General features: G+C 39.8%; 1 protein-coding gene and 1 long non-coding RNA gene across 4 annotated transcripts in view; both read right to left on the reverse strand.

The window, feature by feature from the left end:
- LOC123592621 (translation initiation factor IF-2-like) overlaps positions 1-17,521 on the reverse strand; it is an 80,726-nt gene extending 63,205 nt beyond the window's left edge. For all 3 annotated transcript variants that reach the window (XM_045467858.1, XM_045467857.1, XM_045467856.1), the window contains exon 1: positions 17,195-17,521. In XM_045467858.1, coding sequence (XP_045323814.1) covers positions 17,195-17,467 — 273 coding nt within the window. In that variant the 5' untranslated portion in view covers positions 17,468-17,521. The remainder of the gene's footprint in view (positions 1-17,194) is intronic.
- LOC123592623 lies at positions 7,297-17,183 on the reverse strand. The gene is made up of 2 exons (XR_006709872.1): positions 13,001-17,183; positions 7,297-8,842 (listed from the first exon to the last, which is right to left on the reverse strand). It is a non-coding gene; the product is annotated as an uncharacterized LOC123592623 (long non-coding RNA).
- Positions 17,522-24,112: the final 6,591 nt, after the last annotated feature.

Raw genomic sequence — 24,112 nt, forward strand, 5'->3', positions numbered from 1 at the left:
CTGGGGTCATGATATCATATGGGGTCATGAAATCAAGAGTTGGGACACTCAACTAACTGAGCCACCCAGGCACCCCTCTTTCTTACTGTTTTAATCCACACTTCCACATCCCCCCAAATCAGGAGGCACTGCACATAAAAGCATGTAGTCTGTATTCTAAGTTAATGCAAAGTCAGGCCAAAAAAATGTACTTCTCACACCACAGTTTGCTCTCCACAACTTTCAGACACTAAGCACACTTGAAAGCACTATGGTGCATCAAAGCCGTGCATCAAAATGCTATGAGAAGGACACTGACCAGCTTTAAGTCCCAACTCTGATTCTGAAAACCCTGTGATCGTGGCCTCGATTCTCGTAACTACCAAACCAGCAGAGGTGGATTATATCCTCTGCACAGACACCCTCCACTCAGCCTCAGCATTGCATCTGCACTATCCCAAATCACCACGCAGTGGAAATCAGCCTGTGTATTCTATGTATCAAATTGTCAAACATCATGATTGCAACTACCTGGAGGAATTTGATCAATTCCATAATTATTAACATTTTAAAAGGCTTTTAAGAACATCATCTCTCAAAAAGCGCACGTCTAGAGAGAGGATCCAATAGTGAGAACCTGTCTAAAAATCTAGAAGAACCCAAGGATTTCCTTGTAGGAAATTATAAACTGTGGTGAAACTGAGGTCAGATGCCCACCCGCCTGCCATTACCTCTGCATATTAAGCCTTCATACTTGCATACAGCTGTGTGTGTGTGTGTGTGTGTGTGTGTGCGTGTGTGTGTGTGTGTGTACTACATTAATTGAGTCCATGGTGGCTGTCTATGAAGGTCCAGGGCATTTGCAGAAGTGGGAAACACTGTTGAGTCTGAACACACCAGAAAACTCTTGCCTCTAGAAAACTATTGGGGGGGGGGAGGGCTTGGCTATTGGAGAAAATGGCTCATTGCATTCAGCTTGTCAAACCCTTGACAGTCTTCCAACTACTAACTTGATTAGCATAAAATGATACTGGCAAAAGCAGAAAACTTAAATGCTTAAAGTTTCTCTCACTTTGATGATGAGTGTCAAAAATTGTTTTAAAGATTTTAAAGAAGGACCACCTTCTTTAAAGTAAATTGAAACATCTTAAATTCTCAGGTCGATTTAAAAAACGTTGATTTTCACATATTAGCATTTAATTAGCCTTTGTGTGTACCTAGCAGGCATTTCCTAACATTATAATCAAGTGTTCAAGAATTCAGTGAAAAACACATTGCTTGTAATGATCTGAGATACATAATATTAAGAGTACAAGGGCAGAACAGAGCTGTCTAAATGAGTAAAATTTTAGAGAGTATCTACTCCTTTAGGGCTCATAATTGCAGTATTTTGCCAGTGAATCTCTAATAATTTCTAAACGTCTCTATTAAAGATCATGCTTCTGAACTAGTAAATCTTAAAAGGAAAATTAAGCTAATTAATAAATTTCAATAATTTGGAACAGTGCAGATTTGAAATTAATGTATTCCTAAATCCAGGAAAATGATGCAAAAGCTGTCTTGTGTCACCAGAATAACATTTGTTAACTTCCTCAAGCAGTACCTGTTAGAATTTTAACTGTGGTGACGAACTATTCTATAGTTTGCAGGGTGGCAATTTCAAAACCTTCCCATAAAGTCAGTATTCCTACATCTTTTGAACTCCTAACAAAGCAGAACATTTCCATATAAAAAGTCCAATAAAGCCATGAGTGGTCGGATACATTAATGCCAATTACAAAGGAGCCAGTAGAAAAGAAAACACCCACCAAAGTCATTCATGGATAGAGGAGGGCAGAGAACTCTTGGAACGGTGAGAGAAATCATGGTGGAGCATATTTTGCCTGGGTGAGCACAGCTGGCTCTGGGTTGGTCCTTCTCAGTAAGCCAAGTCAATGCTCACTTTTAAAAGTGCCCGCTCTGGGCACCGGGATGCATTTTTTTCCAGGAATTTTTATAAAGTGAACGTGTAACAGGTACCTGTTTTAACAGATACACCATCCGTTTGTGCTCACGTGCAAATACGGCTTGTCACTTGGCACTTTGTGAATTTCTTCTTGAAAAGGAAGTTCTGCGTTGAGCAAATATTGTGATATACAAACAAGGGCTTTTAGGAGGTAGGGGTTGGAAGACTCAGGAAAGAACGGTCACTTTGGCTAATGTTCTAATCGTAGGTACAGTTACTGCCCAGGCCAAGAGAAAGCTGAAATGTCTTCAAGACACTAAGCTAGAAGAAAAAATAGCAGAGATACTGTGGATCACAATTCAAATGGATGGAGAATCACGGAATCTTAAGATGGGAAGGCTTAGATGACTAGATTGACTAGTCTAATTGCCTTACCTGACCAATTCGGATGTAAAAACAAGTTGTCTGTGAGACCTCTTAACCTACAAGGAATACCAAATTCACATTAAATGTGTATGATGCACTATTTGTTTATTCGGCTTATGGTATGAAATGCGATGGCGAGTAAGCCAGTAGGTGTAAGGGGTGGCCTTGGTGCACTCTTTTCCCTCTGTTCCTGGCACCAAGGCAAAGCCAGTAGCCACAGGTACACAGGTTAAGTGCAAAACTTATTTATTTTTCAATTAAAGATCCTTTGAGAAAGTTTTACTGTATGCGCTCAGACACTGATCTTGTCCATAATGCTTTCACATGTGTTCATGTGGAGATTGCTTACGTTTTAAATAATACACTCCAGATCTTTCTCCAGTAGGGTAGGAGACTGGGGAGAATTTTTGGTGGCCATTCATCACGTGTTAGGGATTTTACACACAAGCTCTCAGTTAATCTTGATCATTGCCCTGTGAGATGCGATTTCACCTGAGACACAAATGAAGTTCCAAGAGGTGAAGTGATTGGCCAAGGATTCCAACCCAGTTCTGTCTTCCTCCAAACTCAAGGTGCTTTCATTTTATCATGTTTTAACGCATGTTTAGGGGCACCTGGGTGGCTCAGTTGGTAAGGTGTCTGACTCTTGATTTTGCTTCAGGTCATGATCTCGCAGTTCGTGAGATCAAGCCCCGCATCCGGCTCTGTGCTGACACCAAGAAGCCTTCTTGGGATTCTCTCACTCCCTCTCTCGGTGCACCTTCCTCTCAAAATAAATAAATACACATTGAAAGAAAAAGCATGTTTAAAATACCTAATTCTTATCTAAGGAACAGTCAGGCAAGCCATGCCTCAGGGTTTTCTCTAATTATATAGCATCACTGCAGGACTTTTAAATGACCCCTTTATGCCTGAAACACAGATTCAGAATAGAGGCAAAGTGTTGTCTTTCCTATTATCCTTTTTTTTTTTTTTTTAAGAAAGACATTTGGATGTGTTTGTGGAGTCTTAGAAGCTTGCCTATCCTACATTCTCCTACAAATGGACCTTGAGAGCTTGTTTGGAGGTTCCAGCAGGGGAGCACAGCTACTCGTATACCCTTGACCGAAGACCGATCCTCTTCTATCGGGGAAGGTCGTCCTCTTCAACCGAGCGTGCGACATCGGGAGGGACACACGTGGAGTGGTGAGGGAGGAAGGGGACATCCGCCTAGCCAGCCAGATCAGCCGAATCAACCCTGGCGATCAATGGGGTGACAGATGTCATGGCCAGATTGCCCTCACTTCCTATTATCCTGCTTCTTACCCTCTTGTTCCCTATCCTTTCCTCATGGTTCCCAAATAGTCTTCTCCTTCTATGGACACTTCTCTTATTACAGCTTCATTTCTCTTGTGACTTTTGGAATTAAGCAGGACCATCAGCTGTTGGATCAAGTACTAAAATGGTGTTGGTTTCTCCTAATCATTCACAGTGGACATGCTCTCAAAACGCGACATGTAGCAAGCAGCATTTTTACTTCCCATGTTTCACTCGGATGCTGTTTCTACAAAATCTTGCTGTGTGATATGACAAGCTGCCCACACAACAGGAGAGCATGTATCTACATTGCTCTAAGGAGTAACCAGAGAATTCTGAATCAAGATCTTCTGTGTGAGTGCGTGTGTAAAAATGAACATGTGTGATGGTCACAAAATCCAAGTTTTCAGTAGCTTCTCTAGGTCACCCAGCTCTAAAGTGGCATGGTCTATATATATATATATTTTTTAAATTTTTTAACGTTTATTTATTTTTCAGAGAGAGAGAGCATGAGCAGGGGAGAAGCAGATAGAGGGAGACACAGAATCCGAAGCAGGCTCCAGGCTCTGAGCCGTCAGCAAAGAGCCCGACAGGGACTCGAACTCACAAATGACAAGATCATGACCTGAGCTGAAGTTGGACACTCAACCAACTGAGCTACCCAGGTGCCCCCGGCATGGTCTGTATTATAAAGCAAGCTTCACTCTAGTGCCTGTGCTTCTGACTACGTGGCTCCTTCTACCTCTCCCCTCAGAACTGACTATAAATAAAATTGTCAATGACCCCAGAGAAAATATAAAAACCCTAATGAGAGCAGACTCAAAGGATAAATGTATCATGTGTTGAAGAATGACTCCTAGAATGTATGAATTGCTCTGGTTTTCATTAATCGGGCACAAACGATCAATGCAGTTTCAGAAAACAAAAAAGTGTGAATGTAGAGAAAGAGCAGGAGCTCATCGAACCACCAGGATCACATCTGTTACAGGACCCATCATAGGAAATCCATTTTACATCATGACGTATTACCCAATATGTATGTAACTAAAACAAAAGTTTTACAAAGCTATAATTATCATTCCTATATGCAAACACACTCTGCTGTTTTTCTATTTCCTTTCTTCAACAATGCTCATGGTGATCCACATAACTGGTGTCATCACACACTAATGGGTCAGACCCACACTGGGGGAGGACTGTCAAATCCTGGGTAGTGGCTGCCTTTATCTCTTGTCCAAGGCAGACAGTATTGATGGATCGCAGCATTCTTTCTGATGAGTTCGGCCAACCCTAAGGACCCTTGTGAAACTAGCATTGTAGGCAGCGACTGTCAGTTGGAATTGGGACAAAGACATGGCATGGTCGCTATCTAAGTTCCAAAGGGACAGGTGCAGGGATAGACTGGTTATTTTTGTTACTTGTGCTCTTTGTATCCCTCGTGCCTGTTTAGTGTCCAGGACACAATAGACACTCAAATATCCAATGAAAGGTTGGACCAGCAAATGGTCACCAAGGGTAGAGGATAAACTTTGGCTCCTAAAATTCCTCTGTGAATCCTTTCGCTCCCTCCCTTTGCTTTGTTGCTGTCTTTAAATGTAAAGCTTTCCAGGATTCAAAGGTTTGGGGTAATGCCGTCCGAGCCCATCTTATAACAAGAGTTATCTGCACTCGCCTGCTTCATAATATCTGTTACTTTCAAAGACCATCGTTTACACTTAAAGAATTGCTGAAAAGGATCGTGAAATTCAAACCATGGTACAGTTCCTTGAAAAACTGGTACTGGAAGGACCAGGGCTGGATACTGGGCATATATTCTCTCCTTTCAACCTTTCAAAAATATATTTCATATTATTAACCCAACCCTTAGAAAAGACGAGGTGAGGTCACTCGATTAGTAAATGTTTGGCAGAGCCAGGATTTAAACCCAGGTATTTCACTGTTGTTTTTATTAATCCTCAGCTGCTCCCAAAAATGGTGCATTAAATTACAAAGAAACAATGACCAGAAGCCTTGAGTCCATTTGTAGTGTGTGAATTTAACAGGTTATCACATTGCAAAAATAAAACCCAATACCTTTGTAGCATACTTCGTCATATAACCTGACTTTTTCTTCACCAAATCTGGGTGTTATTCATTGTTGGTATGTTTTCCTTGGCAGTCAATCTTGGCTCAGACATAAATTCTTACTGTAGAGTAATTCAAATGTGTTAAGTCCTCTACTACACAGAGAAAAAACAAGACTCTGTGTGTGTGTGTGTGTCTGTGTGTGTGTGTGTCTGTGGGGGTCAAGTCCAAGGGGAAGTGTAAAATGGAAACAATATATGAATTGGGTGTGTATACAGGGCAATTATAAGAAGTTGCACACAAAACATTGGCCTCTTGGCTCTCTCTTACCAGAAGCAGTGTACAGAAAGGGAGTGGAAGAGAGCAGCATGGGTCCATTTCAACTTGCATCCTCCCCCATGCAAGTATGCACAACCTGACACCATCACAGAACCTGCAAGGTGTAATTTGCCAAATCGTGATGATGAGTCGCTGTAAAAGCAACTAAGAAGGTTGGCTGGGAAAGTACATTTCTGCTGTAAGTTTACAGCAGTTGTTTTCAACTGGGAGCAATTTAGAGGACATTTGGCAAATGTCTGTAGACATTTTTGGTTGACACAAGTTGGTACAGGCCAAGGATGTTGCTGCTAAACACTCTGTAACGCATAGGGAAGCCTCCCTGCACAGGACAAATCAGAGGGTCAAAATGTCAGTGGTGACAAGGTTGAGAAACCCTGGTTTATGGCGCGAAGCAACTGCCTAAGTGATATAAACACTTCACTTCCAGCTGCCTCTCTGGCTTCAGTCTCCTCACGTGCAAAGTGGCAACGGGCAGAGTACCTGCTTCATTTGGTGGTTGGGAGGGTTAAATGATTAATTACATAGCACTTAGAACAGTGCCTATGACACAGTAGTAAGTGCTCAGTAAATGCTGTTATCACCATCACGACCACCACCCCCAAAGCTTACCACTGTGCAGGGTAGTATTTCCCAAAGTATTATCCCTTACTAGGTAGATTTGGGTGGGTGGAGGGGGAGAAAAGGGATTCTGTGGTCAAGTAAACTTAGAAAATAGTAGATTAACATCAGCCAAGTTTCTTCACTGCAGAACTTCTCGGAATCTTTAAAAGGTAAAAATATACGGCATGCAGAATTTTCAAAACTAACCAATTCAAGAGTCTTACCCAGAATCTTACAGGATCGAGCACAGTTTAGGGACAGGCCAGTGTGGTGATAGGGTGGTGGGTTGAGAATCTACAGACAGGATTTATTCCATGAGTCTACCACTTACCCATTCTGAATCCTGGGTAAGTCCCATGACTTTTCTGGGCCTCAGTGATCATCAACACAGAAGAGAATTTTGGGCCCTTCTGATTTGCTGATATGCCTGCACAATGAGCATCACTAGTAGATCTCAAAGTCATGCAATATCAGATGACAGAGACATCATAGTCAAAATCAAGGACGATCATGTCTATCAAATTCTTGTTTTTGAAGAAGCTCAAATATCCAATACAAGAAATCAAGATGAAAAGGCAAATGCAGCCTAATTTTTTAAGCAGAAAACAGAGCTGGCAGGGAAAAATACAGATACAATAAAAAAAGTCTTAACCATTCAAAGTATACACCAGTATAATTTATTATCTCTTATTAGGTGCTAAATAAAATCAGCAGAAAATATGATAAGACATCTTGCCATCTCAAGAAACTAAAACTCTATTTGAGGAGGAAGATGCAAATATATTAGGCATTCCATGAGTGTTCTGACATTTAAACAAAGACCATGGGAGCAGAGTAATCTTAATTATTGCCATTTTTTTATGTCAAATGGACAATTGCAAAAGCACAAAATAAAATTTAAAAATGAAATGTAAATATTTATCTTCCTGTTTGGGTTTCTAGCTGCACATTCTTATTCCATCCTTATGGAACAAGAATAATAACATTCTTATTCTATTGTTTAGACATCACCTACAGATGTTAGGAGACATCTAAACTGGAGGGTACGTATGTGGCTTGTCATGCCCTGTGATCTTCACCCCTCTGAGTGCACTGCAGAGTCTGGCCTGAATCCACCATGCATGAGAGAGGTGACACCAGATGAAGAGATCTGTGCCTCGTATTGTCCAGGGCACTGTTTCGTTATATTGTAACGTTAAGCTATTTTAACTTGACTAACTGGATTTTCTCACCATGGAGTACACTATCAGATGTGGCTATGTGAGTAGCTAATGTACCAGTAATCCTTTTAATATCAGTATCTGGTTAAGCCAGTAGGCCCTCTGTCAGAATAAAAACTTCAAAAAAAGTTTTTGCATCTATGGACCCCTTCTCACATGAAATGCATAAAATACAGCATACTAGGTTACAAAGGAAACCAATTACATTGAAATACCTAAATATTAAAATGCACATATAGTATAGTCATACACGGGATTCTTAACATATTAAATAACAAGATCTAGCAGATGTCTTGTAACTAACGTTATGTCAAAGATGGGTCACCCGTAGACAGTATTTCTAGATGTCAGCAACAACTGTAATGTAATATAAATTACTTGTCATTTTTAGCGGTGATAAAATCACAGGTCCTGCTAAAATACTACTGCAACTTGTTGCCTCCACTCAAAATTGAAGGAAATGCTAAATTCCAATTAGTGGTTAGCACAAATAGAATGCAAACACATTTTTTTTTTTTTTGCATCCAAGTTCATGATCCCCTGAATTCTCTCTGTGGGTCACTTGTGATCCATGGACAACTGATTAGGAAGTTCTATATTTAGGTGAGGTCATAAAGGCTCAAGAGCTTTGGTGACTGGAGAGAACAAAAAAATGAATTCATCGCATTCTTTAATTTCTTCTTCTCTTTGGAAGTAATTCCAAAACGATCTCTCCCCTGTCACTAAAAACATTCAGGTATGCTTACAAAATACTTCCACATATGTAAAGCTCATTTGATTCTCCCAACAGCCCTGTGAGGAAGGTACTAGATTAACATTAATAATCTCATTTAACAAATGTGGAAAGTGAGGTGGAGAGCTTTTAGGAGATGTGCCCATGTCACATGACCAGAAGTTAAGTGCTCAGCTGGGCCTCAAACACAGAGCTTCCCATACTAAAGTCTACCCCTAGTCCATAACTCCTGTGAGGCACCTATAATGTTGGGGTCAGGGAAGACAAAAAAAGTGAAATGTTAAGAGTCTTCTATCCACAGCAACCTACTTAACTTCGTTACCGCGAGACTGAGCAGGCCCTGGTAACTGGTAAGCAATGTTAGCTCATTTCTCCCTGTTAACTCTCACATACGACTGTGCATAAACTAGTGTCATTTTCTAGAATGCCACAGGTTCCAGCAATTATATCGGGTCCCTGTGACCCAAACAGAATGCAGAATTTGCTATAGTTCTTTTCTAGTTATCATGTTGTTTCTATTTTATTAGCCCTTTGATTCCAATGAGTTTTTTGGAAACATTTCTGATGACAAATTCTTTTGCTTTTTTTTTCTTTAAATGTTTTAAATTTCAGGCGACTTTCAATCTGTGTAGTCCTTGCTTTCCATTTCAGGCACAAAAAAGAGCGAAAGGCTTCCTATTTTCAAGTAACTTTAGAATACTCTTTGTCAAATATCTCCCTTTCAAAATCCTTAGATTTGGATTCGGTGGTGTCCCAGAATGTTGTTCTCTATCACTTTCCTCTTAACCTCTTTCCCCATACACATAAAATTGCTTTCCTGGAATATAACTACTTGTTCCAATGGGCCTCAAAAGAGGAACTCTGATGGAAAAAACCTTAAGCTTTAATTGCTTTTGCTATTTAAAAGTCATTTTTCCATTATGAAATTTGTTTTTTACAGTTTCATTTTCTTCTCATGCAAATTTGTCTAATTTTGTCCTTAACATTTATGCTTTGACCTTTGCACCCATCTTAACTCTGTGTGTGTGTGTGTGTGTGTGTGTGTGTGTTTCTTTGCTATTAAAGTTCCTTCTATTTCTCTGCATTTTAATCCTGGTTTTGTCCAGCCTGCAAACTGACTCGGTTGCCTCTTTAGCCTTCTGCTTTTGCTCTTTCACTGTGTACCTACACAGGACTTCAAAAGCTGTAAAATGTTAGCCCTGAAAGGGGCCTTTGCTATTATCCTGCATAGCACTGTAGGGTCTTTAACCTCTACAAAATAAAAACTGCCGCCTGCCTCCTTTGCCATCAGAGAGAGCAGTGAAAGAGTTTGGGGGGAGGGGAGAAGGGAGGATAGTGATAAGGAGAAGGTTCAGGTCCAAGAAGTGCTAACCTGGATATGAAAGGTGAGGCTGTATGTCTGCAACGCTAACATCTTCCTACAGGGAGTTCCCTTAAGTCCCCTAGAGGAGGTACAGTGACAGCAGACACTTAAAACTTTGTAGGCAGAGCTGTCAGATGGACCATGCTCAAGCAACTCTTAGGTAGCCCTGAAGTGTGCTCTCAGTTTACACATCAACAGCCCAGGCAACTTGTCTAAAGCCACGGTCAACACTAGGGATTCAGCAAGGGAATACAGGCCCCTTCCTCTGCTATTCTCTGTCTGGGCTTGTACCCTTACTCCAGAACCAGCAAAGCACCACCTTCATCTTCTTCCTTGGCCTTGACTCTTTCTCTGGTGGGTTTAGTTACACGAACTCCTATCTCAACTCATGGCTTCCTTATGGCTTGCTCTGACAATTTCCCTTCAATCCTCACTACTCCAACAGGCTTTATACCCACATAAAAGGTCAGGTGTGAGAACAAAGAAAAGGCAATTATTTATTTAATCTTCACAACTTACTGAGGAAGATGTAGTTATTTTCATTTCACAAAAGAGGAAACTGAGGTTCAAGAGGGTGCAGTAACTTGTCCAAGGTTGCACAGTCAGTGGTAAGATACCCGCCCTCGGTACTACCCTTGAACACACAGTGTGTATTAGAACTTTCACAGGCAAAGAAATGCTATCGTTTTATTCATTCCTTGTTTTAAAAAATATCTGAACACCTACTGCGGGTTGGGTGTAAATCTGGATTCCAATTCCAGTGTCATGGTTCCAAAAACACACAACAAAAAAATTGCCTACATGATTCTTTTGGAAAGATCTCCAGAGAAAATTTCCAATCCATTCTGAATTATCAGGCTCGGTATCTTAAAGACACTACCTGTTTCTTTGGGGCACAAACATTAGTACCTATATCATCTATGTCTTTTGCCAGACTTGGGCATGAAAGACTTTGAGATAGTTCTAAAAATCAAAGAAAAAGATGTGCAATAACTGAGGACAAAAGACTCCCAAACAGCTTGTTAGACGAGATCCCCAAATATTCTGCTCAATTACTGTGAAGTATAGTAAAGTAAGCAAGTATAGAGAGGTGGGAACAGGCAACACTTAGGTTTGAGTCTGGGAGCCACACTATTTCCTAGCTGTTTGATCCCTTTAATCTTGCCAGGCCACAGTTTTCTTGTCTATAAAACAGGACCAATCATGGTGCCAAGACTGTTAGGTTACTGCAAAGATCATCGGAGGTAATACAAACAACGCATGTGGTAAAGCACAGGCACACAGAAAATAATCAATAGAGTGATAATTATCATTATTATTGTTCTGGCGGTTAGGAGAGTTGGACACATTTTATTTTAATATTTGCTTTTGAAAAAAGATCTTGACAAAGTCAAAACTCCAGAAATTTAGGACAATCATTCTGTGCTGGTTCTAGATAATATTTGGACAGGTGTTCTGAAATTACAAGTGGACAATAATAAATTCTGCTATTCCATTTATATTTTAATATTTCTAATATAAATCATGTTTTTAGGTTAGCGAGTAGAACTGACACATAGTAATTTATCTATTATTCTGAAATATGCAGTTGTCTTATCATTTCTACTTCAATATATTTTGCAAAAGAAAATTTCGCTGACACTTATGATTAGTACAATGAACTCCACCTTCAGAAGGAAGATTTACTTTTCAAACAAATCTGCTTTTCAAATTATTCTTAATGGATACATAATTGGCTTTATGATTTCATTGGTTTATTTGTGAAAATGTGCTAACTAACTAAAGGAAACACAGAACATTAGCTTTTTCCAACTACTAAATACATTTATTTTGAAGGGAAACTAAATTTTGTTAAATCTTTTGATCATCTTTGTCATTTTGTACGATTTATCACCATTTCTCCAGAATTTGAAAAACTATAGGCACCAAGAATAAAAATTATAATAAAAATTTAGTTTCTTTAAAAAAAAATAAACCCAGTTTGTTAGTCTTTTGTTTTATATTTCTTTTCATATATTCTTTTGTCTATAAAGGTATTTTTAGTACCTTTGGCTGAAAAAACACAAATCACTGAAAGAAAATACCTTTTGGTTAATCTATCTTAAAATTTAACAAGATTAAGATGTCTTATTATATTTTCCCCTTTTATATGAATCTGGAAAATTTTTCAGACATTAAAATATGATAAAATTTCAACTGTTTAATTATTAGGAGCACTAGGAATGTAACTTACCAGACAGACATCAGTCCAGGTACTAACTTGTAATTTTTTTACTTAGAACTATAATTCAAACTACTGTTTGTCACAACTAACAGTTAATATGCATATGGATAGTCATCTAAAAGGGATATTAATGTTACTCTTTTCATTAAAAAAAAAAAATCCTAATCCCCATTCCAAAAACAAAAATAAATAATGAAGCAACCTAGAATCTTTTCAGGTGCTAGCAAATATGCAGCAGTGTTCTATATTAAAATCAGACTATAAGCTGTAAGTTGTTTGTTTTGTTTTTGATTTATTATAGTTCCACTCTTACCCATAAAAAGGAAATCAGTTTTGAGTTATGGCACAGAATATGAAAAGGAAATGTCAAGTGACAATATTACCAGTTAGTTACCTAAAAAGCCACTCTAGTTAAAAGCCAGTTAAATCCTAATTTTAAAAGACTTCATGCACTATAGGTAGATTTTACCACAGAGCTCTCACACTTTATTCCTTGAGCCTACTGTTTCTTATCTGAGACTTTTTTTAAATTAACTTAATGAAGTGGAGATAACAGGTAAAAGGTCAGGTTTAAAGAAAGAAAAGAATTATTCCATGGGGCTATTCAATAATGATTTTATGACTTGAATTTCCACTTGGGTGTGCGCTGTAAGTCAAAAATCTCAGGTGATTTTAGTAAGATCTTATCAGTTTGGCTTTTTTGGGGACTGAATCCTTTCCTACCTTTGGACTCCAAAACAATTTCACCTCATATGTGTAATAATATTGGTCTTACATGTTACATTTAGATTAATTACAAAAGCACACATACCACAAGTTTCTGGAGCAGGCCTTTCTGAGCTGATTTGTTAAAAATCTTCTTTAATACATATCCAATTTACTAACAGGGCCAAAGTTCACCCGAAATTTGACAGAGCTAATTGAAGACATCGGTTGTTGGATGGCACTGGTTTTTAGGCAAAGTTCTTTTCCTTCTCTGCTCCCCTTCTCAAAACTGAGATTACTTCTAAGCAAAAGAACAAAACAAAACAAAACAAAACAAAACAAAACAAAACAAAAAAAACCCTAAATTTACAATACACGGAAGTAAATCCAGCGGGGCATTACCTCTGTTATAGACGTGCTGGAGTAGTGGAAGAACTTTAACATGACCAACCCGATGCCATCTTGGTCACTTTAAAGTTTACCATTTTGGTACTTTTTGCCTATTCCAAATTGTAGAAGCTGAAGAAAAGGACACTGACACACTGACACAGACAGACAGACAGACACACACACACACACACACACACACACACACACACACACAAACCCGAGAATACAATGCAAACTATAACTAATTCAAAATAAGTGAAAAACCTAAAAGCATTCTTGAGCCATAGTCTCCTACGTGCTACCCACCCCAGAGGACTTCTAATCAAGTCATAGTCTGTCTTTTTTTTTTTTTTTTTTTTTTTTCCAATTAGGTTGAAAGCAGTTTGAATAAGGCTACTGCCTCTACACAAATGGCACTAATTTTCCCATTTGGGTATAAGTCTTTTAACTTCAGCTGTTATGCCCCTGGCAAGGAAGTGGAACTGAAATGGACAAGACTAAAAGATTTCCTGGGTTTGATTTGCTGTGGATCAAGCAGTCGGCTTTGCAAATGGCAGAGACAACAACTCTTCTCTGCCACTGCTAACTCTCAGAAATCGATGTAAAAGGGCTGGGGAAACAGACTGTCAGAATTTCTCTTCTGGTTCTGAATTCAGGTGGACATAGGTTTCTGAGCAGAACTATGATCAACTCATGTAGCTTTTTTATTAACTTTCTACTCACAGTCTTTCCTCCCGCAGTACCCAATCCGTGGTCAGAGGCAGCACAGATACAGAAATGGAAACTGGGCCACAAACTACTTAGCATACATGCCCCCCAAGACCAATAAAAATTGCATTTTCCCTTTGCTAAAAGTATAATTTGTAATTAATTCTTATTTTACTCAAAGGATAGTGCTATCTGTAATGTTAAAAATAACCCCTCAGAAGGAGTTCTCTTAAAATGAAAATTACTTCTTTAATTAATGTTTATAATATATTTAGTTTGTAAATTGTCTCAAATGTTGAATAGCTTGAATGTTGATAGGTAGACAATATAGAGTAGTCTGTATATTTGATAAAGCCAAGATTATTGATTCTTAAATGAGATTTATTTTTTTCTGATGTCTGCTGTATTAAAACACGGAATAACTACATATTAGCTAAAAAGTCAATTACACAATAAAGTAGAAAATGCTAGGGAATCTGATTAACATGGATAAATTTTGATCCTAAACTCTTCTTTTTCACTCTTTCACTGTTGGAAAACAACATACATATATACCATAATCATGCGTGGATTTTTTTCACTTCATCTCAATCTTATCCAAAATTATTTTGATAATTTTCTGGACCCCACTGCTTATATAAGATGTGGGGGAAAGAAGTCTCAATAATCATTATCAAAGCATTAGGGCACTTATATTTTGCCAATGAAATATCTGATTTACTTTCTATACTACTTATGTGTTTAAAGAGAGGACACAGTTTAAAAGTCCTCAGTGAAAACACATTTACAATACAAAGATCAAATTTCATTGTTTCTTATTATTTAAGACTGGCCTACTCTAAATTCATAAACTTTTTTTTTCTAGTCTACAAAATACATCTGAACAGAAAATAAACTTTCTTGCTCTTACACAAATTTCTGAAACACTTGGGAGATTACTATTAAGGAAACAGTCTGTTAAATACAAGAAACTGTTAAAACATAATTATTGATTCTTTTGTTAATTTACTTTATGATTTCAAAGAATAGGAAAAGAACTATCAAAAACAGTCTCCCAGAATCATACCCTTATATGTATTCTAAAATGTCCTCAAAAAGGCATTTTTATTTGAAAGTAGGTTTCCATCCTTGAAATGTTAATAATCAGGGATTTAATCTATTGCTTTTTTACAATGTAAGTTTGTTAAGAGACCCTATGGTGTTTATATGCTAAAACTACCCAAATACATCAAGCGAAGAAAAACTGTGGCAACTCTATGAAAAATTTAAGGATACCTGTCATTAAATGTCAATGTGCCAAGCAAAAGACATCTTACCAACCTTTGTATTATCCCATATAGGTACCAACAAAATTTAACTATAACTTCAATTTTAAGACAAACCAAAATAAATACATATTTTTTAATCTGAGAAAAAATGATATGCAAGAAAATTCTTCTATTTGATCCACTTTAATACCGCTCACTTGAGTATTTGAGACTTACAAGTATGCATTCTCCTTAAAATTCTAACAGTACAATACATAATTTTATGCTACCTTCTTATTTTATTTCCTCAAGCATTTTTATAGCCTCTAGAATAGCTGTCTAGTTATTACATTGTACAAAAATGATATTCTTAACTTCTTTTCCACTTGCATTTTCAAAAACTATGCCCAAGTATGAAGTATAAAACCTCCCTTCTTAATCCATTTAAAATTTCAAAAAGAGAACAGTCAATGTTATCAGTTAAGAGCTTTGTCTTTGAGACGTGCTTTTCAGAACTATAAAATTTCACCCAGAGAATAAGTCTGTATCTTTTAAAGGGCCTTCTGACTTTTCCCCACATCTGCCAATTACCGAAGAAATATCCACATGTAAAGTCCTAATACGATATAAATAAAAAAAATAAACATCGTAAGCTGACAATTCCATAAAGTCTGAGAATTCTATTGGATTAACGCAAATGGACATTTTTCATTTGGAGGCCTAAAATTCAACTTAAGATGTTTTTTACATCCCAAGCTCGATTTTCATGAGGCTCTGTCACAGGTTAAGAAAAAAAGGAGGGGGGCAGGCTACAGTTCTTATGAGTGGGCTTAACCCACTGTTATTTTTTCATTTATTCCTTAAAATGCCTTCACTGAAGGATTAACATCTGCAAACAATGAAAAGTAATCAATATTAGCCTTGAAAAATAACTTAAAAGTCACTCCCTCCCTCAAACACAAAACTCCACAACAAACAAACCTAAATTTGGCTGTCCATTTTAAATCCTTTTTTTTTTTAACCGATTCAAGTAAAAGGTCTTTAAAACAAAGTATAAAATAGAAGATTGTTTACATTTCTGCCCATGAGAGACACATTTTAATGCAGAGGTAATAAACTCCAGGGCAAAAAGGAGGATCATTTTCCTCATTTCACTTCAAAGCTGCCATGATTTCAGTGAAGGAAGCAAAAAGGCCCAATTCGAGAGTCCCGGGGCGGTGAGGGGTGTCAGGCCCCAGCCTCAGCTCCAAACCAAGTGTAGGTCTTGAGCTGTCATTTCCAGTCCTAACACCACTTGCACCGGAACAAAACGGTCCCGCCAGAAGCCTATTCAGGGGTCGCTTATGCTTTAAGTTTTCCTTAACTTCTCCCCTGCCAACGCGGCGCTAGGTGAACACTTCTGTTGTGTGTTTCACGACTGCCATTGTCTCGCTGCAGGATGGGAGGCTCTTTTAAGTGAAACGCTGTTGGAAAAACCAGGATTTTACGGAGCATCATTTTCCCACCTGTATACGGCGCAAATAAACTCTAATTCTACCGGGTGGGGATTTAAAAGTCGCCTGACTTCTCCCTCGAAGAGGGGAGAGAGCAGAGAAGTTGCAAAGTGACAGGCATTTTAACTCGGGAACGGGCTCTCATCAAACATCGCTGGTTGAAAGCGCTCGCCCTCAACGCGCTCCCGGACACACACAGTTCCTCCTTCGCCGTTTAGAGGAAGAGAGCGGACCTGCGACTTCCGAGGTCAGGCTAGGGAAACAACCTGCTATTTTGGCAGGAGGTGGAGAAGGTTCTGCGCAGAGCCAGGGCCGCCGTGGCCCGGGATGCGCCAGACCCGGCCGCAGCATCCTCGCCCGGGGGCCCGCGGCGAAGTCTGCCGCGCGCCGGGCCCGGAGGCCCCCCTCTTAACTCGGCGAGGGACGCGCCCCCGCCCCGCTGCCTGCGCGTTCCTCGCTTACCGGCCGGTCGACGCGGAGGGCGGAGGCGCCGCCCACCCTCCAGCCCCGGCCGCCCCCCGGCGGCCCCCCGGCCGCCGCCTCACCGTTGGGGTCCGCGCGGGCGCCGCGGCCGGGGACGCGCGCCTTTCTCCTCCCGGCGCCGGACGTGGAACCTGCGCGCCTGGGCCGCGCCCCAAGTTGTGCGCAGGTCGAAGCAGCTCTCGGAGCTCCTCCGGGGAGGCGCTCCCCGCCCCCAAGCCCGGGCCCTGGGCGAGCGCGGGCGGGAGTGGACATCCCCGCACCTCAGTCTCCTCCGCACCTCCGCCGCGCCCATCCACACCTGCCGCCGCCGGGCCGCGGCGGTCGCGGCTCCTCCCTGTCTCCGCCCCTCGCCCGCTCCCCCCCCTCCCCTCTCCGCTGCCTCCGCCGCAGCCGCCGCCGCCGCCGCCGCGGGGAAAAAGGGGGAGGAAAGAGGCTCCCCGACCCGGGAGCGCGAGCGGAGGCGCTGCGCCTTCTTCTTCGGGCTGGGGCGGGACTCAGGTCTCTCCACTGCAGCGCGCCTCCTGAGCGCCAGAATTTGGTGGGGGAAGCGGCAGTCACGGCAGCCTCTGTGGCCACCGCAGCCTTTGGCGGGCGGGAGCGTCTCGCATAGAGTCTAAGCTAAGGCGGAGAGAGGGTCCCACCTGCGTGAGCCGTAGACTCCCCCATGCACTCTCGGAATCCAAACTTAGCAAACTGCACAGCGGAAGTGCCTCCTAGGTCGGACCCTTGCATTTGGAGGGGGGCTTCTAAAATCGTGCCCGGTAGCGTGGGCCCCGCGGTTTTTAACTGGCTTTAGAGCGAGGTAGGGGGTCCTTCCATCTGGGGTGACCGCGCCGGCATTCGCAACCCTGTGGGTGCTTCGAGGCCTTTCTCAGATGCCATCTCCACCACGAATTTTTTCCAGGTGCTCACCCGCGGCCCAGATTTGATTTCGCCCTGTTTTGGAGAGCCAGGGCTCTCTGAACCTTTCTACCGGCCCCTCCGTTGGGTGGGAGTGCTTTGTGAAATGCGGTGGGCCATCTCTTAACACGTTAGTTGTTTTTATTTTGCTGTGTGGACTCCTGTTCGGTACGAGCAGAGAGATGTATGCATTCCTAATCCTTTCCACTTGGGTTTAAATTCTTTGAAGGCAGAGGCTACAATAAGTTGCTCGTCTCTGAAGTTTTCAAGTAAATACCGAAAGGTACTTGGCAGGGTGGTCGCACCACGTGACCTAGCCAGAAATTCTGGCGGTCCTCCTTATCTGTATGCTCCGAGAGCCCAGCGTGGCGCCTTGCACCTGGGTGGCGGGGTGTGGGTGCGGGTAGACGGTAGTTGTGTTTCCATGTGGGAATGTATTTGTTTTTGGCCAAGGTCGGTCTAACTACCGCAAGGAAAAATTCCACGGGGGGTGAGGGGGGCGTGGCGTAGCAAAATTCATAGTGGTATTTATTGATGGTGGAATATGTCTCTATGTAAAAAATCATTCATTCAAGCACAATGAAAAATATTCATCAGATGTTTCCCAATGAGTTGGTATTTCCTAAAGGCTCCTTTTCTTAGGCTCCTTTTCTTCTGCCTATATAAATCCAACGCAGTTGGTGTATTACGTAAATTATATTTGCATGAGCATTTGAGAGAAAGACTATGGAAGATTCAAGTTTTACATTTCCTGTATAAAATACAGTTGAATGAAATGTTTATGTACCACTTATCATTTCCTACACTTAAGTGTATGTTTTGAGTTATGAAGTCAGTCGTATTTAATGATTACTACTGTTATGTAAACAGAGTCATAGAAAGTCACATACGCTTCAGCTTAAAACAGGTTGAATTAAAGAACTCTCTTTTAAAGAACTGAGAAATCTCAAGCCAGCTTGACTATCTTGACCAGGAAATAAGCAACAAAAATTAACAAGGTTATTGCTATTAAAATATTCCTGATACTTTTCAAAAATGAGTTTTCAAAATGTTTAGTCCCAGTGTAAAGGAAAAAGAAAATATTTTACAAATCATGAAAAATGTGCCATAAGATGTAAAGACTATGAAACTTAGAGCTAAGTGTTCTTAAATATACATATAAAATATGTAGATATATTTATAAATATATGTATGGTTAGCGAAACCCGTTTGAAGAAAACTCAAAAAAGCTTTTGGCATTCTTTGAAGTGAAAAAATACTACTCTAACTTTATCATGGAAAATACAGTATTATTAAACTCAAATAGCTGTTTTAAACAAAATGTGTAAAAAGAAAAAAAAAGCTTTCATAACAAATGAGTTCCATTACACAAGACTGTGTCCAAAGTCCAATAGGAAAGATATTGAATATGCAAGCATAAGCATTTTGTTTGTGGAAAACATTTTTCAACTTTTATGCAGAAGTCCAGAATAATGGTATAGAAAAGATTATACAATTGCTTAACCAAAATTATATATTATAATGAATAGAAAAGAGCCAACAGAGGGATAATTCACCGAAAACAGTAAATATCAATCCAAACAAAAACTATTTTAAGCCCATAGAAAGAGAAAGAATTATCTTTTAGACTTTGATTTGAGACAAACAAGCTGTTTGCCCCAAGACAAATACACATAATATCACACAGTAAACCCAGAGTTAATAGAACATAGCCATAAATGGCCCACACGGCAAAACACGTAAACATCTTCAATTTTATATCAAAAGGGCTGGCCCAGGGTACATCACATAAAACATTTTGTTCACAGTTTACTCCATAATAATTACAGCATTGTCTGAAATTTGGGAATTGCCACTTTAATGTTTACCCGCAAGGGAAAGATGAACTGTGATTTAGTTTCTAGCTGTACCTAAAGATGAGCACCAAGGCCGTATTTTCACCCACCATGTAAATAATCTCTAAATATATACTTACAAAAGTTAATTTATTGTTTCAGTTATTAATAATTTTTGTATTTAAAACTGTTCTGTGTTACTTATCACATCTTTCCAAATCTGCTATCAGGGACTTTCAGAAGAGGGTGGAATAGAATCTTTACCTCATTTAAGGTTTTTTACAAGTTAACACAAAGTTATCCATACCCATAAGTATATTTCACACACACCTACCCCTCACCTCCTCACACAAATCAAGTATAGGACATATGGGAGTAGACAAATTAAGATATCTTTTAAAAATATATTTTTACAATAATTATGAAACATCATTAACAGAAATTCCACAAAATGTACTTTCTATTCCATTTTTAATTAATTTATTTAGGAAAAAATCTCCCCTATAAGCAAACCCAAACTCTAGTGATTACTATTGGTATTATTTTTGAACATTGACACGGTACAAGAATCATGGGGAAAGAATTTCTTTTAGAGGCCTCTGTGTCAACCTTTAAAAGTTTTAAAAGGAAGTTAGCAGATAATTTCAGTTGAAGTGGTTCACCCCTCTGACAACAATGACAAAGCTTTTAATGTTTTCTTTTTACTGAAGAAAAATCTTTCTAAAAAGACAACAGAGGCGCCTAGATGGGTCAGTGGGTTAAGCCTCCAACTCTTGATTTCGGCTCATGTCATGATTTCGCAGTTCGTGGATACAGCCCAGCGCAGGGCTTCAGGCTGAGAGCGCAGAGCCTGCTTGGGATTCTCTCTGTCCCTCTCTCTCACTCCCCTCCCCCTCTCAAAATAAATAAACTTTTTTTTTTTTTTTTAAAGACAACAGAACAGGGGCTCCTCGGTGGCTCAATTGGTTAAGTGTCCGACTTCAGCTCAGGTCATGATCTCACGGTTCGTGGGTTCGAGCCCCGTGTCAGGCTGTGTCCTGACAGCTTGGAGCCTGGAGCCTGCCTCGGATTCTATGTCTCCCTCCCTCTCTGCCCCTCCCCTGCTTGCTCTCTCTCTCTCAAAAATAAATAAAAACATCAAAAAATATTTTTTAAAAAAGACAACAGAATAGATATCGATACAAAATGTTCATGTTGGTTGAAACTAAATGGAGAGAGGGACACCAGGGTGGCTCAGTCGGTTAAGCATCTGACTTCAGCTCAGGTCATGATTTCACGGTGCATGGGTTTGAGCCCCACCTCAAGCTCTCTGCTATCAGCTCAGAGTCTGGAGCCAGCTTCAGATTCTGTGTCTCCCTCTCTCTCTGCCCCTCCCTGACTCATGCTCTGTCTCTCAAAAATAAATAAACATAAAAAAAAAAATTAAAAACCTCAATGGTGGGTATACACATCTCTGACGTTTTGAAATGTTTCATAATTAAGAATAAAAATGGAAATAAATAAGAAAGTATAATATTGAAGTAATTTAAAAATTACTTGTGATTTTCCATTTGTCCTTACACAATTTTTAACCCTTTAGTTATCTTTCATTGGTAGACATTTTTTGCTGGCTGTAATCTCATGCCTGCTATTTTCTGAATAAGAGTTCTAACTGTGGAGAGAGGTGGGAAAGAATCATTTTCGTGCATGTAGAAAGAAGAAGATGAATATTTTTAAAAGAAACATTGCCACGCTTTTTAAAGTAAATTTTGTAGTTAAAATAGCAAGCTGAAAATGTTTTGTGACATTATATCTTTTGTTCCATGTTGAGTATGGAATGTTATTTTGCATGGTGCCATTAGTCTCTCTAAACAAGTAATCAAAAGACATACTTCATTTTACCTAATTTCTATAAAGTAGAAACAGTGAAAGAAATATTTATATTATTGAAAGAAGCTGAATATGAAAAAGAGCCATGTCCAATTTTATTCTTTATATGGTGTTTTATGAGAATATTTATAGAAAGCCATGGTTTTCATTCCCTTAAACACCAAATGACATATTCTTGGCTTGTATAATTGTCATTAGGTATACATGCAATTTTTAAATGCTAAATCAGTGTTCATAAATTTTCAGCATTGCCTGTTCGACCTCCATTTTAGGAACTGTCATGAAACTTCTTTTCATTGAAAATGCAATCAATGACACCAGCAGCTAAAAAAAAATTTCATGAGTTGCTAACACATAGAAAGTTAATCTTTGGCTCGGAAATAAATCTTTCCGATCAGTGGCCTTATTCATCTTCGACTCAGCCATATTTTGAAGAATCAAAAGATGGCAGTGGTGTGTATAAGGAAGAACAGTGGTTCTCCAATCCACACGTGGATGATACGGGTGTATCTGTGGGCTTGGCATCAATTATCAGGTTTTGACAGCCTAACTCTCAGTACTTGCTAACTCCGATTCCGTCTCTTGCTCCTCTCTTGAAAGCAAGCGAAAACAACGTTTTTAAAAGGATAATCTTAAATTTGCTCTAACTTAAAAAGATAAGCCATTCACAGACATGAATTGTAATCCACCTGAGATCTTACAGAGACACATCAACATGGTAAGTCCCACCAAAGTAGATAGAGAACTATATGTAATGCAAAACTCAGATCACGGAATCTTCTTCTAAGGAAAAAAGTCAGTTGACTCTCTTACCGAACGCCCCGGTGATATCTTCCTCTTCGAGTAGGTTTAGGCTCTGAGTGGTGAGACGAAGTAGCTCTAGGATATATGAGCAAACAGTGGGAGGAGCTGTTCTGAAGTGCTCTGCGGTAGCGGTGTATATGGACCCACTTCTAGAGTCTTAACTACTCAGTTCGTTCCCCAGACTGACAGTATCAGCGTCATCTGGAAATTTGTTAGAAATGCAGGATCCTGGATCCTACCCCAGGTCTTCTGAATCAGAATCTGCGTTTTAAGAAGATACCGGTTGATGTGGGTGTGTACTAACATTTGGGAAACACTTTAGCATGAGCATTAGAGAAATGCATGGTTGACATAAACATTTCCTGTTCTGTGGTTTGGGTCTCCTGGCTTTTCTTGCTGGAGAAAAGGCAGAAATCTTCAGGTCACTAACACTCCTGAAATTTTTGTTAAGGTCTCAAACAGGAAGCATGACTCTCAGGGTGAGGATTTTAGAGGAACATTTAAAAACTGGGCCACTGGAATCGTAGATTAATAGAGACACGGGGTACCTTGAGAAATTATGTTTTTTGCCCTTCTTCATTCTGGGCAATTGTCTTTTCTTTTCTTTTCTTTTTTCAATATCTTTAACACCACATCAAAGCCTCCTAGTGGGGTCAGTAGGTGAGTGTCAGAGGCTGAGAAACCTACTGAATATAAAATGTGACTGTAGATTTCAATTTTTCCAAAAAGAGAGTTCTTAGTGTTCATCAAATTCACAGAGGGTCTGCCCCTAACCGTTTAAGAACGGCTGATATATCTTACTTTCCTCTAAATCCTATTTCATTGGGTTTTTCCTCTGATGTCAAGTTGTTGTTTTTTTTTTAATTTTTTTTTCAACGTTTATTTATTTATTTATTTTGGGACAGAGAGAGACAGAGCATGAACGGGGGAGGGGCAGAGAGAGAGGGAGACACAGAATCGGAAACAGGCTCCAGGCTCTGAGCCATCAGCCCAGAGCCTGACGCGGGGCTCGAACTCACGGACCGCGAGATCGTGACCTGGCTGAAGTTGGACGCTTAACCAACTGCACCACCCAGGCGCCCCTTAAATATCACTTGAAAACATTGCCTATTTGAATTTACCTTTCATTCTTTCTGTTTAATTATCTGTAGCATATCGTCAGTATGCTTAAAAAACCTTAGGACTAGTGCTTTGCCTTTCCATCAGCCATTATTCTAGACAAGGTATTTTCAGTTGTGAAACTATTTCTAAAGTGGAAGAAATACTTAAGAATCATCTTAAACTAGCTAACACTTCTGGAAATCCTGTCTCTTAATTTGTGTGTCTCTCCCAAGAGTGACAGGGCAACCATCAAAGAGTTCTGAGTATACCCTAAATTCTAGCCATCCTTTCCTTATTTACTAAAGAGAATTGGGGGCATCTGGGTGGCTCAGTCGGTTAAGCATCTGACTCTTGATTTCAGCTCAGGTCATGATCTCACTGTTCATGG

Source organism: Leopardus geoffroyi, chromosome D4, assembly GCF_018350155.1.
Source record: "Leopardus geoffroyi isolate Oge1 chromosome D4, O.geoffroyi_Oge1_pat1.0, whole genome shotgun sequence".
Lineage (NCBI taxonomy): Eukaryota > Metazoa > Chordata > Mammalia > Carnivora > Felidae > Leopardus > Leopardus geoffroyi.